Source organism: Salvia miltiorrhiza, chromosome 1, assembly GCF_028751815.1.
Source record: "Salvia miltiorrhiza cultivar Shanhuang (shh) chromosome 1, IMPLAD_Smil_shh, whole genome shotgun sequence".
Lineage (NCBI taxonomy): Eukaryota > Viridiplantae > Streptophyta > Magnoliopsida > Lamiales > Lamiaceae > Salvia > Salvia miltiorrhiza.
The window spans coordinates 67,703,772-67,719,945 of NC_080387.1; the positions used below are offsets into that span (position 1 = coordinate 67,703,772).

Consider the following 16,174-nt stretch of genomic DNA (forward strand, 5'->3'; position numbering starts at 1 on the left):
TTGTTATATCGATTTTCATTTGATAAAGTTTTATACAAAGTCAATGTGGCATTGTAGATGTTAGAAAAATAAGAAGAATAAAATATATAAATTTGACGTAAGATATGATGGATGATTAATGTGCCACATTTGTTGTTCATATTATCTCGAGTGAGTAAAATTAAAATTGACAGTTGGGTCGAGCTTAATATCGTCTGGACCTTGAATGGTCGTAATTGACTTAGGAGCATTACTTATTTGGAGCTTGATAAGTCATAACTCGATTCTAAGAATTATATGGAGATTGAAAGACCATAGGTGGCTTGAGATAACATCATTAAGTGTAAAGATATATTTACAACATAATTTCAATTGTCAGCTCTCTAGCAAAATTGTAACAACTTAATTAATACTTCATTCGTCCTATTACAAATGTCCTAATTTTCATAATGGGATGTCCGATTACAAATGTCTCATTCTTTCTTTGGCAAATAATTAAAAACTCATTAACTAATGGACCCATCACCTACTCTCTCTCTCTCTCTCTCTCAATACCTACTTTTACAAATTTCAATTTATTTTTCTCTCTTCATCCACTCACTTTTATCTACTAATTATACATTTTACAATCTTCGTGCCCAAAAGTAATGAGACGGAGAGAGTAATAATTAAAATTTTCATTAATAAGTTGAATTAGTTTAGTAGTTTATGAATTGAATTAATATAATAATTTATAATTAAAATTTTCATTATAAAGTGTTGTGATAATGGTTATCTGTCTCGATATACATCCGAACATCACATAAATATTTTAAATAACAAAAAATATAAAAAATAGAGAAATTTCATACAAGCATGTCGATAAATGTTTAGACCTATCTAAAACGTGTATACTCGTACCCATCCAAATCTCAATAATCGAACATATTTAAAATTTATAAATATAATATAATTAATTATTTGTCCCAATATAATTAAACATTACAAAGTTTATGATACTACAAATAATAAAATATTAAAAAGAAATCAACATATGCATGTCCATTAATAATTGAATATCTTTAAAAATTTATGTACTCATATATGTCCAAACTCAATCAAAAGGTGGTTTTACTACTCATATCTTTCCACAAACCCAATAATTTTTTTTCCGATTCTCATGAGTTTATTAGCACCACAATAAACACACACACACACACACACATATATATATATATATATATATATATATATATATATATATATATATATATATATATAGGGTTAGGTTCAATGAAAAATGCCTAAATGTAAGAAAGAAGAGAGAAGTAATCTCATCCGTTGATCTTATCTAATCTAACGGACATGGCATGAACAAATCATGTCCGTTAGATTAGATAAGATCAATGGATGAGATTACTTCTCTCTTCTTTCTTACATTTAGGCCTTCTTCATTGAACCTTGGCCTATATATATATATATATACCCCTATATAATATAATTAATAATTATTATTTTTACTTTCATGAATTTACTATATTTTAATATTTACTATTTCTATTACAATTAACACAGACAAATTATTAACTGACATCACTTCACAATTAGAATTATAGGTAAATATTTATAAACAATATATATATATATATATATATATGTGTGTATATATATTAATTAGTTAATTGATTTATGCTTTCGTAACGTCTTCATTAATTGATTGAAATAAATGAGAATTAAGAAATTTTGAAATGGCGAAATTTAAGAGACACGTAGAATAGATAAGATGAGGAAGTCAAAATAGTTTTATTCCTAGCAAAAGGAAACCATCTTTGTTGGTTATTTAATGACAGTCGTTTGCTCTTTCTTGAGCTAATTGCTCAAAGGCTTCAGCAGAGCAGACACTCACACACACACATAATTAAAAAGAGAAAAGGAAAAAAGGAAAATGAGTCCCAAGTTTGTTGCATTGTTGGCGATGATCGAGATTCCAAGCTCAGTTGGCTGCATGAGAAAAAAAATCCGAGTTAATAAAGAGAGTGAGAAAAGAAGAGATGTTAAGATTAAAGAGTACGCATACGGCAAGAGAGGGGAGGGAGGTTGCACTGCGCAGGGATACGAGAGGCGATGCGGAGAGTGCTGCACAAGCAGTCGTGGTTGACGGCCTGAAGGGCCCCACAGCAGTCGGCGTTGGGGTTGGCCGCAGTGGCACCAGGCACCACAAACGGCGTGCACACATTCAGGCTTGACAAAGAAGAAGAGCATGTGTCTTGTGCCCAGCTTCCACCCACCACTGCAAGCACCAATATCACACCCAAAATAGCACACTTCATTGCCACCTATTCTGTATATCTACTTGTATTTCTATTTCTACCTTCAATATCATCTATATTTATAGGGAGAGACAAGCCAGCTAGCCTCTCTTGCTTTGCATGACCAACCTAATCATCACATTATATGTGCCTTCACATGTCATATATTTAAGAAAATGGTTAATATATTGGAAAATAGAATGCGCGTGTGTGTGAAAGAAGTGAGAATTAGCCAAACATTTCACAAGAAAATATGTGAGCTTATTCAGTATTCAGAATGGGCCAACAATCCAGCAATCAAACTTGCTCAACAATGAATGTACATTGACGGAGCTGCAAACTTTTGAATTTATATTTCTAAGACAGCAAGAATGCTTCACTGCTCCAACCAAGTAATCGATATTAAAGCATGCTTCAAGTTTAGGAAGCCTATCTCACATCGCCAGTTCCCAGACAGTCTGTCACAAGACTTCCCCTTTCTTTCAACCACGAGCTTTCCCAAATAGGAAAACCAAACACTAGGAACCTAAGAGCCGCATTTCTTTCAACAATGACTCCAATACACGATGAACACTTTGAAACTGCTGAGACAATGCAGATCCCGCGACAAACTCATGCACAACACCACCAATCTTGATCCAACTACACCCCGGTTGCTTGGCAACCCCCTTCTCCCTCATAACCCCTCTCATTTTCATCACATCACGCCACTGAGAATCTGCAGCAAACGAGTTCGAAAGCATAACATAACCAGCAGAATTCTTGGGATCAACCTTAACAAGATTGGTGGAGAGAGCCTCAACCAGTTCCAACCTATTGTGGAGCACACAGCCAGCAAGCAGAGCACCCCACACAAAGTTGTTAGGCTCGAAAGGCATAGAGGCGACCACACCAAGCGCCTCATCAATCAAATCAGACCGAGCCAAGAGATCCACATAGCAAGCATAGTGCTCCAATCTAGGGCTAATCATCCCTTTGAAAATCTCACGCCCTTCATCCAACAGACCAGAGTGACTGCACGCGCATAACACACCGAGTAGAGTCCCAGAATCGGGATGCAAATGAAGCTCTTGCATCTTGGAGTGAAGTGTCAGAGCTTCCTCGCCCTTGCCATTGACAGCGAGGCCTATGATCATGGCGTTGAACGAGACCACATCCTTCTTGCTCATCTGCTCAAAAACCTCCCTCGCCCCATCCAAATCCCCACATTTTGAATACATATCAATCAATGCAGTGGCAAGATTGACATTCGATGATAGCACACCCTTCTGCCCTCCACTCCTCAAGTATTCGTGAACCCACGAGCCGAGTTCTAAATCCCCAACCTCAGCACAAGCAGAGAGCACACTAACCATGGTTACGTGGTTTGGACGACAGTTATACTCCTCCATCATCGATTTGAAAACGTCCAAAGCCTCCAAAGCGCAGTCGTTTTGAACATAAGCGCCTAGGATAGAATTCCAGCAAAGAACACTCTTTTTCCCATTATCAGATATCTTATCAAATGATTTCCTACTATTTTCCACATCCCTACATTTACCATACAAATAAATGAGCACAGTATTCACATAATCGCAAGCTGAATCATTGCAAGCCGCATTCTTTACAAACTGTGTCAATATATTCACCCATTCCTCAGCTTCACGAGCAGTTAGGCTCGAACATGCAGAGAAAACATTAACCATAGTGTCGCTTTCGGGGCACAAATTCTCCTTCAGCATTATCACAAAAAGCTCCAAGGCATCACCAGTGAAACCAATCCTAGCATACCCAGAAATCAAAGAAGTCCAACAAGAGACCAAATTCCTATCAGGCATTTTATCGAACACTTTGCGAGCAGAGCTTAAATCCTTGACTGCTTTGGCGTAAACCATCAGCAGTCCGTTGCAAACTAAAGGGTCAGAGATGAAGCCATATTTGAGGAGATCAGAATGCACTAGCTTAACGCAATCCCCACCGATGCCGCCTCTCGAACACGCCTTGAAAAGAAAAGAAAATGTCAAATCATTGGGCGAAATTTGGCGGAATTTCAGTTGTTTATAAATAAGGAAAGCGTTCGAGGAAAGGCCCTCCTCAGCTAACACTCTGATGATGGCATTGAAGGGGAAAATGTTAGGGTTCCGTAGATGATGGAAGACTTTAAGCGCTGAATTTGAGGGGTAGCGGCCGATGAGACGAGTGGCGATGAGGTGGTTCTGGTGCGCGTTGAGGAGGAAGACGCGGGCGTGGATTTGGAGGAGGTGGGCGCGGGGGACGGGGCCCTGCAGCAGGCGGGAGAGGTCGCTTGTGGAAGATGGAGATGGTTGATTTGAAGAGGCTGAGTGACTCAGCTGTAGAGGAACTCCGCAACTGAGTCGAGGATGCGCGAGGCGAAGCATGAGTCTCCCAATTGCATCACTCTCCAACCTCCAAAAACTAACGCGCTAGTTATTAATGAATCAGGAATTTGTAATCTTCAATTAAAATTTATTAATTTCTAATTGATATTTAATTATACCCCTAATTGAGATTTTATTTAATTCTAAGTAAATTTGTTAATCAAATTAGAATCCAATCTACATAATAATAATAAGGGAGCTTTTCCCTCCATTTTCCCTCTCTCTTCTCCCACCAAAATTTTCACTATTTTCCTTTCCTTTTTTTCAACAAAAAAATCTCTAAATATCATCAAACTTGATTCATGAAAAAAAAATCAATATGTTTCTTAAATTTAAATTCATGACAAGATTTTTACAATGGTATAAAAATAATAAAAAATAAATTTAAAACGAATAAATTATAAAATATTTTATTTTCTCTCTTCATTAATATTTACAACTTTTTATTCATATTTATTATTTAAATATGTTTAATTTCAATTTTTACCGTGCATGCACAAGAGTGGTTAGAATGAATGCACAAGAGTGGTTATTGTCACTTGCGAATTGAAGGGGTTAAACATTCTGTATTTAGAAGTTACAAATAGCTCAAGTTGTATAAGAAAACAAAGTCCCAACCATGACTTTTGAAATTATTATTATTATTATTAGTTTCATCGCTTGAGAGTTGAGATGTTGAATCCAGTGAAGGTTTAGATACAGAAGATGAGTCGCATAAATGATATGTAGAGAGAAACATGAAGAAAATAGTGAAAGATATCTTTAAGCAAAGTGTTGGGCACTGGAAGTGTGAGTTGGTAATGAAAGGAGCTCCATAAGTTGAAGGCGGTATTCTAAGCCCCTGAGGTAATGTCCCAGCAACATGCACCTAAATACACCATCACATTCCAAATGTTATTTTCCACAATTAAAACACCATCTCTTATTCATGTATTGAAACAAACCACATTCTTATAAGTCCTAAAACCATCATATTTATTTCCAATTCCCAAGATGTATATGTGTCGAGTTTTGATTTAAGAAATGGATAGGAGAGTGAAATTATGTGTCCAAAAGCTCTCCCAATCTTCTACTTCAAACATTCATGCAAACAAATGAAAACAAACTACATACAATATATATATCTCCTTTAGATTTTAATGTCTTCTCATGGAAGTCAAAACAGGGAGAAAATATGGGCTTACCAGAACAATAAACGAGCTAGGTAATCACGCGGTAATGAGATAAGAGGCTGGAACTGAAGAGAGGTGTTCTCGACAAGGTCTATGCGATCTCCTTCAATTTCACTATCTATGGTTCCTATACTGCTGTTGTTACCCAGATCAGGGCCTTTTGAGTGCATCTTTGGAGAAAGTGTAGCCAACAAACCATGTACTACTGAATGCATCGTATCTTTCAATTCTGGCGATGTTGGTTCTGATAGCTCTGCTACCTGTTCATACAAGTAGGTTAATCATTAGCAAGATGGAAGAAAGAAGGAAAAAGAAAAAGCGTGATGAAAGACTTGAAGGAAACAATCACGATCCTACTCTATGAAGCTCTTCTTCCCTTTAAAATATGGGAAATGTAGCTTTTGACAATGTTATGTGCATCATCAAACGTAAAAGATTTTGAAGCTCACATTAGAAGAAGATCTCTAAAAGCTATTTATCTCTCCATAAGATCATTTCATGTTCAAGTTAAAAGGGATAAAGACATTAAAACTTTACTCGAGACCAACATACACTCGATGCTGGTGCATACAATATACATGCAAATGTACTCCTAGCCAGCATATAAAGGTCCAAAAGAGTGATATAAACTATAAGCTTTCAATGAGGTAAGAGAAGATCAGTGGACCAGGTACGCTAAGAATAAGCTGCATTCTGGAGAAATTGAAACTATGAAGACCGCTGATTTGCATTATATAACTAAATAGAAATCTAATTTAGTTCGCTATCCTTTTGTCAAAAAAAAAAAAAAAATAGTTCACTATCCTTTGAAAGTAACTAAAGCAAAACATGCACTATATTCATGATTAGTAGTTGTTAGTTCGTATATGCATTCATCACCTTCTCAGGTTGCAATGATCTTAAATAATCTAACAAATCATTTTTTTCTTCCCCAACAAACTGCTGCATCTGAAGAGCTGCACTTTTCCTCTTAACTTCATGGAGCTCCTGAGGATGGTGAAATATCAAATAAAATTTCAGAAACTGTGGATAGGCCTCAAAATCTTCAATAAACAAAAAAGCATCAAAACGCGTATTGTCAAAACAAACCAAAACCATCAATTTTATCACAAACCACAGTGGAAACAATGATAATAAAACAAAGAATTCAACTACATATAAGATCGTCTCTTAATGCATAATGTAGGAAATAACATTCCAATGCCAGAAGCAAGGATGACACGATTCTATCCATCTACCAAGTTACCACATATGCACAGAGATGCAGATATGTACATATTAGTCATTAGAACCTATACCAAAATGTATTCATGTGTGGCTGGGTGTGGCAAGGTATTCTACCTCTATTCTTTATTTTATGTACCCTACTCATGTCACTGCCACTGCCAAAGAAGGGAAAAAAAAGAAGACAAAATGAATAGTTATTACAAACTGAAAATATTCGTTGTTCCTGTCGTGGACATTCAAAGAGGTTTAATGTGAACAAAACAAGAGGTTCAAGAGCTCAATAAAACAACATACATACAGATAGCATGCCAACAGAATTCAACATGTGAAAGGGATAGTTAAAACAAACAAAAAAAAGAATTAGGGATCAATGAAGAAATTAGTGAAAGTTTAAGAGTTTACAAATGCATTTTCCAATGAAGAAAAAAACACCTGGAAATGTAAGGCCTTAACTAAAAACCAGACTTCCTGTTAGGTTCGCAGCAATATGAATGTATATATTTGTTTGTAAGTTGGCAATTTACGGAAGTTTCACGAACCTTGGCAAAGAGCCCATAAGCAAGTTAACAAGCCCAAAAGGCTTTAGCTGTTAAGTTTTGAGTAATTAAGGGGCATCATTATAACTTTATTATTACATTTAAACAATAGAGAGTGGATAACATAAAACCAACACAAAGCATGCCTAATTTTCTTATATCCTTAATTATCAAATCAGTATGATTATCCCTGAAATGGATTATCAATCATGACTAATTTGCTTATATACTATAGTATTTGTCAAATCAGTCATTATCATCCATAACATGACTTTTGCACCATCCCAAGTTATTATCAAATCAGCCATGATCTTCCCTGAAGTAAATGTCACTAATATAAATCCCCATATCTTCAAAAATCAATCATCCTAAAGTAACATCTCCCTTACAGATCTTCAACCAATCCAAATCACTCATCCTAAAAATAAGAGTCGCCATCTTCTTTTATTTACTTTTGTGATAGCACTTAAAATCTACCTGCATCTTTTTGTTTGATCTACATCAAAATGCTGCCAAAAAGTTTGTTTATCGACTTCACTATAATTATTATTATTAAATCAAATGTTGCTAATCTTCACAAATTTTATTACTATTACTTAGTTTATGTCCCCCTTATATTTGTGACTTGTATTTGAAAAGCAACTTGTGCTTAAGGCTACAGGAGCCTTTGTGCCTCGTTGAACCTTGCACCTTTAATAACTATGCTCCCCCTGATGCATCAAGAAAAATAAACAACATGGTTTCCAAATTGAGATTGTATGACACAAACATGATACAAACTTATTCTTAAACAATGCCAGAGCAATCAAGCTGTGAAGTGACTAGACGTCTTATGGGAATTGGAAAATATACTTTGTTAATTCATACTAACTTTTATAAAACATCCGGTGCAAAGGCTCCACTATGTTCTCCAGTTAATTATAAAGGACTGATTGTCAAAACTTCTAGGTTACCAAGATGATGGCAAGTATTGACTAGAAGGTAGGTCAATCAGGGAACATGCACTACATATCGCAAACTTCTAGGAACATACCTTTTTTACTGAAGACAAATGGGAATGCAACATTAAAATGTATCTTCGAGCTTCAGGAGTCATTTCACCAAAACCTGGTATGTTACCTGTTGACTCTTCAAACCCATCAGATGAAGATGATCTCTCTTGGGTGAAGTTTCCATACTTCCCCTCTTCGTTCAGATGCTCCTCCTCAGCTTCAAGTTGTGAATCTTCATTTTTCAAGTTATAGCTATTTCCTTCATATATCTCAAGATTCCTCTCAAGACTGAGCATATATTCAGCATTTCTCAGAGTGTACCTGCAAAAATCAAGAGATAATTAAGCCAAAATCACATGCACCACCTATCTAAACACGCAATGCTACCTTAGCAAGGGAAGTTTCAGAAATCAATCCATGCATGCTCTTAAATGAAACATAAGCTGATCCATAAATAATGTTACAGCTACTTGGCAATGTAATTATTTTTATTAAGAAAAATGTGTTTTTCAAACATAAGGTATTCAAGCTGAGTGGTTTAGTTACTCAAAACACATAGCTTGCCTGCTACTTGACACGAGAATTCATGTTTTTATTAAAGTAGGCCACAGAGTTGAGGAATAAGCAGTTTCATGAATAATGTATTCAACATGAATGATTTTGAATTTGGAATCTTGGAAACTATATAAGAACAATTACTAAAGCACTATATCAGATTTGTTATACCATATTTAACAAGAGACCATCAAGAAACAAGATACTAGGTCCATCTTTCCTCATTGTGCCTGAGAGCAGTATACAGAACATCATATAGTCCACAAAAATATGTGTCATCAATATTAAGTATGCATAATGCATTTTAAAGTGATCTATATGTTTTAAGGTTTTCTATTTTGTGGATAATAAGCTGATATATATGATATCAACAAAAGTAGGCATACCCTGTCATCATTGAAGATATCAACAGCTTGGATAGAGATTCCCACAAAGCATCAATCATCACTTGAAATTGGTCAGAAGGCAGTAAACCCAACATGCCTGATATCGTCCTCTTCATAGCATCTATAGTGGTATTTGAAACATCCTTCTGAATAAGGCTCACATCCAAGGGCTCGATGTCTCGTATTAAATTAAAAAGGGCTGATTTCTGAAAGGTACAACATCATTTGATTAGGTCTCAAATTTTCCCATTGCAAGGAAATTTTTTACATGCTTACTACATAGTATCCTGAACACTCAATAATTTGTGTATAAGATCAATGTAATAACCTAGTTTGCTCCTTGCAAAAATTAGAATTAGCTTCAATTTACACCCTAATTACAAGCTCTTTCATCAACGAGAAAGCCTATTGCCAATCATATATGTTCCCGATTAACTTATAACTTCGCAAGTAAAGAATTCTCAGTTGTTGTGGTATAAAATTACGACTATGATCTTCCAAATTAACAAAGCATAGAAGAGGTAAATTCAAGGTATTGATACAACAAAAATTATGGTAACAATTCAGAGTTGGGGGGTTACCTTTGAACCCGAATTTTCGTCGCCGGCGTATACCCAATCAGACGATGACGAAGAAGCTGAAGAAGCAAAAACCTGGATTCCTATACGTCGGAGATTGCCAAATTTTGTGGCGTGGCTAAAACCTAGAAAAGACACGGAAGACGGCGGAACACGGCAGCGCAAGGAAAGGGAGGGAGGAGAACAGGAGAGAAAGGAGGCTAAGGTTGCCATGAACAACCAATCACCACCACGTTTCTCTCTCACCCCGATGGGCCCTCTCAGCTGCAAGCCACAGTTTTATATTAATCTCCGCTAGAAGACAAAGACGAGACAAAACAGCGACAGAAGGCACGAAACAACGTGGTAGAGTCAAAACGTCGAGCAGGTGGTGGGGCTGAGAGGAAAGTGGCGGGCGGGCAGGGCATGTGCGGTGGCGCCACCGCCGCGGCGGGATTGAGGTTGAGCCACGTCGGCCGCACCGCACATGTGCCATAATTGGGCTCGTGTAGGCCTTACGTGGACTACTCCGCTACTTGCTGGTCTTGCTCCTGTCGGGCCCAATGGGCCGACTAACAACTCGTAGTCAAACTCTCCATTGCTTTCCCCATGTAACTTCATTAATTTTCAAGTTTTGTGACCCTACACTTCTAACATTATTCCTTTTAATTTCAAGGTATGATTAATTGCCTATAAATATATAAATTATATTCAAATTTTGATTTTTAATTAAATTTATTTTTTTAATTAAAAAATACATAATTTTTTGGAGTATAAAATCTGAAGATATCGTCGAAAAGTTCTTAACGATTATTTTTCTAATGATACTTAAATTGTTGGGTTTTGGTCGCTTGAAGTGGTCGGAAAAAAATAAAAAGGAAGATTTCATGACATCAGCTTTCATATCATTTTTCAACCATTTTCGGTGATCAAAACACAATAATATAAGTATCATTAAAAAAATTACATCAAAAAATTCCATCGGAGTATTAACTAGCAAACTTTTAGCTCATGTAAAATTCAAACAAATACTAAAAGTTTTATATATTTCTTGATCAAAAAAATAAGTTTGGTTAAAAACCAAATTTTAGATACAATTTGTGTATTTATAGGCAATTAAGCCTAAGTTATTCAATACTCCCTCAGTTTATTTTGTCCTATTAAACTTTTTTTTCTTGTTCCCTAATAAATGATCTGTTTAAAAATTTTAAAGTAAATTATTTATATTCTTCTTATTATACCCTTATTTAGTACTTTTCTAATACCAATAATAATATGGAAGAAATTAGTTTACTTATCAAAATGTGATAGTTCTCAACTAAAATTGTTAACTAGTTGGAATTATATCCATTTTAATGTTGACATGTCCACTTAAATATCTGAGATGGCAAAGTAGGTTCACGAATAAAATGGTTTTTACTTATCAAAATGTCGTCATTTTCGAGTAAAATTACATATAACTAATTGAATGAAGGTAAAATTTCAGACGATGATACAAAAATTTCTCAGATTTTAAATTCTCGACTTCACACCAACCAAACGATATAGTCTCACAAAAAACCCCAAAATCTCAATTTGAATAATTTGAATTTTTCTTCACTGACTCATACTCAATTACAAAGGTGAGAAAGAATAATTCAATTAAATTGGAGGGAGAAAAAGATAATTGAATAATGGAAACCATCAGCGATAGTAAAGTTTAATGTCACTTATGTCCCATATATACCTTTATTAGCCGCATTAGTGACATGTGATTTGGCTCGAATATGACCTCGTTAGTAAAATTAGTATTAAATTTAAAGTTTAGTAGAAATTGTCAATTATATTTTTTCGTTAATTTTGAAGTTGATATGTAAAATTATAATTTAGTCAAAGTTCAATATTTACATACGATTGCCCGTATGTTTAATGCTATTGTATATCATGTACATATAATTATGCCACATCAATGATATGTCATTTTTTGGTTTGACCATAATTAAAAATTATTAGTAAAATTATACTTTATTCGTCCATATAAATCGTAAAGTTATACTTCGTCCCCCCAATAAAATTAGCACTTATTTTATGGAATAAAATATAATAAGTGTACTGGAAAACATGCCCGGACAGGCTGCTTCCCACGAGCCTTCTCTGCTCGTGAGCTACTCCTCGGCACAGGAGGCGGCCTAACAGGAACAGGCTCTGCTCGTGAGCTACTCCTCTGCACAGGAGGAGGCCTAACAGGAGGAGGCGGTTCCGGTACAAGTGGCTCTGTCAAGCCGGCATATTTACCTCCAGAATGGTATCGTACAGAAAAAGGGTCGGGAAGCCTCAGAGTCTGCAAATACCATGAATCATTCTCTTCCTCGACCGGTTCGAGTGTCCGGTGACACTCGTCCTGCACAAAGATGAATCGATCATTTTTCATTATTCGTTAATCATAACATAATAAAAGGATTGAAACTGTAAAAAAAACAACAATAATTACCTCATTAGCATCAAAAAAGTGGGCGAAGTCAGAAGCCGACTTCCAAGTCGTCCAGTTGACCAATCGTGGCATCTGGAAGCTCGTGTCACGAGCCCCACACGTGCGGCCCAACCTCGGAATGGCCTCGTACGACCAAATCTGTAATGCCCATATGGGCCTATAGAAGTGGTACGTCCTCCTAGTACCCGTAATCTCCGAGGGATGCTTCTTCAACACACTCATCCCATGGCACAAAATCTGGAATGAGTAAGAGCCCCACGGGAAGTCGATCCATGCCTGATCGTCCTCTACCAGTGCCCACACCCAATCGTGCACGTATTTATAATCCCGACAGAAGATGAGATCATACGCCACGAGAATATTGTCCACCCTCAAATAATCATGGGCACTATTGCCCATACTGCGGTTAACGAACCGCTTGCGCAGATCCTTCACTTCCACCTTCTTGCCTTTCAAAACTCGATGCCATAGACTCTGCTTCCCAACACGGTGATCCACATTAGGATCAAAACGCTGCGGGGATGGCCCGAAGCACAACCCCGTCACCAGACAATACTCCAAAGCGCCGAATCGAATGTCGTGTCCACCAACGTGGAACCACTTCTCCCACGCACCGAATGCTTGGTCATACAACTCCCGTGTAAGAAGATGGTGCAGTGCGGCATTTGCACTATCCTGCCTCTTCAACTTAAATAAATGCCCAAACGGACCTCTTTTAAATTCTTCAAAACACCGGTAATGGATAAAACAGGTCTCCACTTCCTTCAATGTCTTGTCCCTGATGTAGTGATTGATTCGTCCGTTATAACCTTGCATGTACGGACGTAACCAAACATGCCTCGGAGGCTGAAATTAATTCAAAATGATGATTAGTATTAAAAAATATCAACCGTGTATGATTCTAAACCAACCGTGTACAACCGTATACGGTTGTAGACCAACCGTGTACAACCGTGTACGGATGAACAAACCGTGTACGGTTGTACACGGTTAAATCTAGCACGAAAAATACATCTATACGTTGAAAATACATAATTAGGGCATATTAAATCATTTAATACTAATCGTGTCACATAAATACCTAATCGTGTACAACCGTGTACTTAAGAACCATACACGGTTGTACACGGTTGTTCAAAATACTTTCCAGATTCAAAATTTCGCAAATTACCACCATTATGCCATACATAAACACCTAATAATCAACTATTGTGCACAATTTAACAATACAAAACACATAAATTCAAATTTTAACAAATATATTTCACGGTTACTTACCGGATTCGGCATCGGGTATTTTTCACTCGTCGATGTACTCGGGCGATGGCCTCGTTCTACAGGCTGTTCTTCATCTCTCGAGTAGTCGGATTCAGTTTCACTCATTGTTAATTGAGAAGAAAGAATAATTCACGAAGTCGTTTTTGCTCTATTATGGAGTACACGGCTTTGGGGTTTCAATTTTCAAACCACACACGGTATGTAGTTTGTAGAAAAGAGTGAGAGGCGTGAAATTGGGTGAAATTTTGCTCTCAAATTGGGTGAAATTTGAGCTTGTACAAGAGATGGAAATGGTGTGCACACACGGTAGTTTCACTTGGAAATTTTCTTGAGCAAAAGAGTGAGAGGCGTGAAAATTCTGTGCATACACGGGAGGCTAGGGTTCGTGTAGGAAGAGAGAGAGAAAGACAATATAGGACAAAATTGATTTTGATAGAAGATTCGAAAATTGACCCACTTTTTCATCTGAAGTGCTGTGGCCGAGATTTTGCGGGGATGTGGACATTTTTAATAAATTTTTTTTATTAGATATTGAGAGAGAGAAGTGATATATGTGGGGACCATTAGGGATATATTTGTATATTTACAAGAATGTGCTACAAAACTTATTTTTTTATGAGCCTTGATACTTAACTTATTTATTTTATAGAAAGTGCTACATAAAAATCTCACCCTATTTTATGGGATAAAATATAATAAGTGTACTGGAAAACATTTATGGGCCTGTAACTTATGTCTGATTTTGGAAATTCAATTTTCAATGTTCTTAAAATTATGTTCACAAACTTGCAGTATTCTCCAATTTGACATTCTGTTGTCGGACATTCGCTTGCATGAATCTGTATTTTATGGAATATTCAATCTTTATATATTAATTAAAAATTACAAAATATTAGAAAATTAAATATAAATATTAACTAAGAAATTAAAGCACAAGACATTAAAATTGAAGAAAAAAACTAAAAAGATTAATTTTGAGACACAAATATGACACCAAAGTGTGAAATAAAATATCTCAATTATAAGTTCCATTATTATATTTGCTCATGTCTGCTGGGCGTCACGATCATGCTAGTATTTGTCATACTGTTGCTTGGATCTGACTGCTTACTCAGCTTCGGCGAGCTTGTTTCACTCACATCTTCCGCGAGGGAAACCGACCTGCTGATTTTATGGCGAGGAGAGGGCATCAGGTTTAGATATTGACTACTTTTGACTGCTTTTCTGCTCCTCGATAGTTTCTTGCTCTGGTTAGGATAGACCAACTTGGTTATCCTAATTTTATATTCAGTTTTCATGTTGATAGCTAGTTTGCTTTGGCTTGTTTCTCCTATATGTTTTTGTGCGGTTTGTTTTATGTTTCTCCTTATTGTTTCCGCTGAGCGTGGTCACTCTTGAACAACGTTTTGTATGTGACACTGGTTGATGATTTATCTATAGGTTGGGGGTCTGCCTAACCTCTCACCCCTTTGGGTGTTGTTATTAAAAAATAAATAAATAAATAAAAGTTCCATTATTGTATGATTTGATTCAACGATTTTTTAACTTTATTTTTAACATTTGTATGAAATAGCGAAAATGGAAAGTGTACATACGCCGATTCAATGTCGGCAAACTCCCAAATGGAAAATTTATCCATGTATCAAATTTGAAAATAATACAAAACATTCATGAATGACGATTTTGAAATTTTTTAAAATTCATTTCCTAATTTAGAAACAGTCTAAAGTTTGTGTACAGTCTTTAGTCCTTTACTCAATCATAGATATAAAGTAGAGATTCCCACTAAATTCCTGTAAAAGTTAATGTACCCTTAAATCTGGATAATGTATAAATCCATTTTTTGTATTGAGAGAGAAAAAAATGGATGTATACATTATCCATATTTAAGCGTTGTTAAATAGTTGACGATATTTAATTTTAAGATGACGAATTAATTCTATCAATCGCGCACATCTCTTTCTTTATCTTTTTTATCGAAATGAATTATGACCGTTTTCGTTGTCAAAATAAATCATTAACAAAAAAGTTAAAGTCTAATTAAACAAACTCGAAATTGACATTATTTGGAAAGGACAGTAATTGTGATTACGAATTAAGCAAAACCATACTAGAAAAGACCAATAATGCTATCCAGAATTATTATAATGATGAGTGGGGCATAATTTGACAAGCATATAGTAACCCCCAATAAAATTCTCAGTTGCAAATCTTATCCATAACCATAATCCATCTCAGAACAAACAAGAAAAGAAAGAAAAATAAAAGTGTTGATGTACCATAGAATGGGGTAGACAGCTTTAATTTGACATAAAAGATAATGGCCATCATATCCTACCAAAAATCATGGTAATCA

At 35.9% G+C, this 16,174-nt stretch overlaps 3 protein-coding genes across 3 annotated transcripts; all 3 read right to left on the reverse strand.

Moving 5' to 3' along the window:
• Window positions 1–1,733: 1,733 nt before the first annotated feature.
• LOC131005303 (stamen-specific protein FIL1-like) lies at window positions 1,734–2,907 on the reverse strand. The gene is made up of 2 exons (XM_057932202.1): window positions 2,036–2,907; window positions 1,734–1,959 (listed from the first exon to the last, which is right to left on the reverse strand). Exons 1-2 carry the CDS (start codon window positions 2,286–2,288, stop codon window positions 1,952–1,954), a joined length of 261 nt encoding a protein of 86 aa, XP_057788185.1. The 5' UTR covers window positions 2,289–2,907; the 3' UTR covers window positions 1,734–1,951.
• On the reverse strand, window positions 2,507–5,035 carry LOC131005301 (pentatricopeptide repeat-containing protein At3g12770-like). The gene has a single exon (XM_057932200.1). It carries the CDS (start codon window positions 4,643–4,645, stop codon window positions 2,786–2,788), a length of 1,860 nt encoding a protein of 619 aa, XP_057788183.1. The 5' UTR covers window positions 4,646–5,035; the 3' UTR covers window positions 2,507–2,785.
• A 230-nt stretch (window positions 5,036–5,265) lies between these two features.
• On the reverse strand, window positions 5,266–10,703 carry LOC131005302 (uncharacterized). The gene is made up of 6 exons (XM_057932201.1): window positions 10,095–10,703; window positions 9,514–9,719; window positions 8,614–8,893; window positions 6,697–6,804; window positions 5,830–6,077; window positions 5,266–5,513 (listed from the first exon to the last, which is right to left on the reverse strand). Exons 1-6 carry the CDS (start codon window positions 10,302–10,304, stop codon window positions 5,408–5,410), a joined length of 1,158 nt encoding a protein of 385 aa, XP_057788184.1. The 5' UTR covers window positions 10,305–10,703; the 3' UTR covers window positions 5,266–5,407.
• Between the last annotated feature and the right edge of the window lie 5,471 nt (window positions 10,704–16,174).

Bases quoted from the DNA above. Each gene is read 5' to 3' on its own strand.
- LOC131005301 (XM_057932200.1), bottom strand. From the start codon at position 4,645: ATGCTTCGCCTCGCGCATCCTCGACTCAGTTGCGGAGTTCCTCTACAG.
- LOC131005302 (XM_057932201.1), bottom strand. From the start codon at position 10,304: ATGGCAACCTTAGCCTCCTTTCTCTCCTGTTCTCCTCCCTCCCTTTCC. The intron at 6,805-8,613 runs GTATGTTCCTAG...CACCATCCTCAG, and splicing joins ATTTGTCTTCAGTAAAAAAG to GAGCTCCATGAAGTTAAGAG. The intron at 6,078-6,696 runs GTGATGAATGCA...TTGTATGAACAG, and splicing joins GATCATTGCAACCTGAGAAG to GTAGCAGAGCTATCAGAACC.
- LOC131005303 (XM_057932202.1), bottom strand. From the start codon at position 2,288: ATGAAGTGTGCTATTTTGGGTGTGATATTGGTGCTTGCAGTGGTGGGT.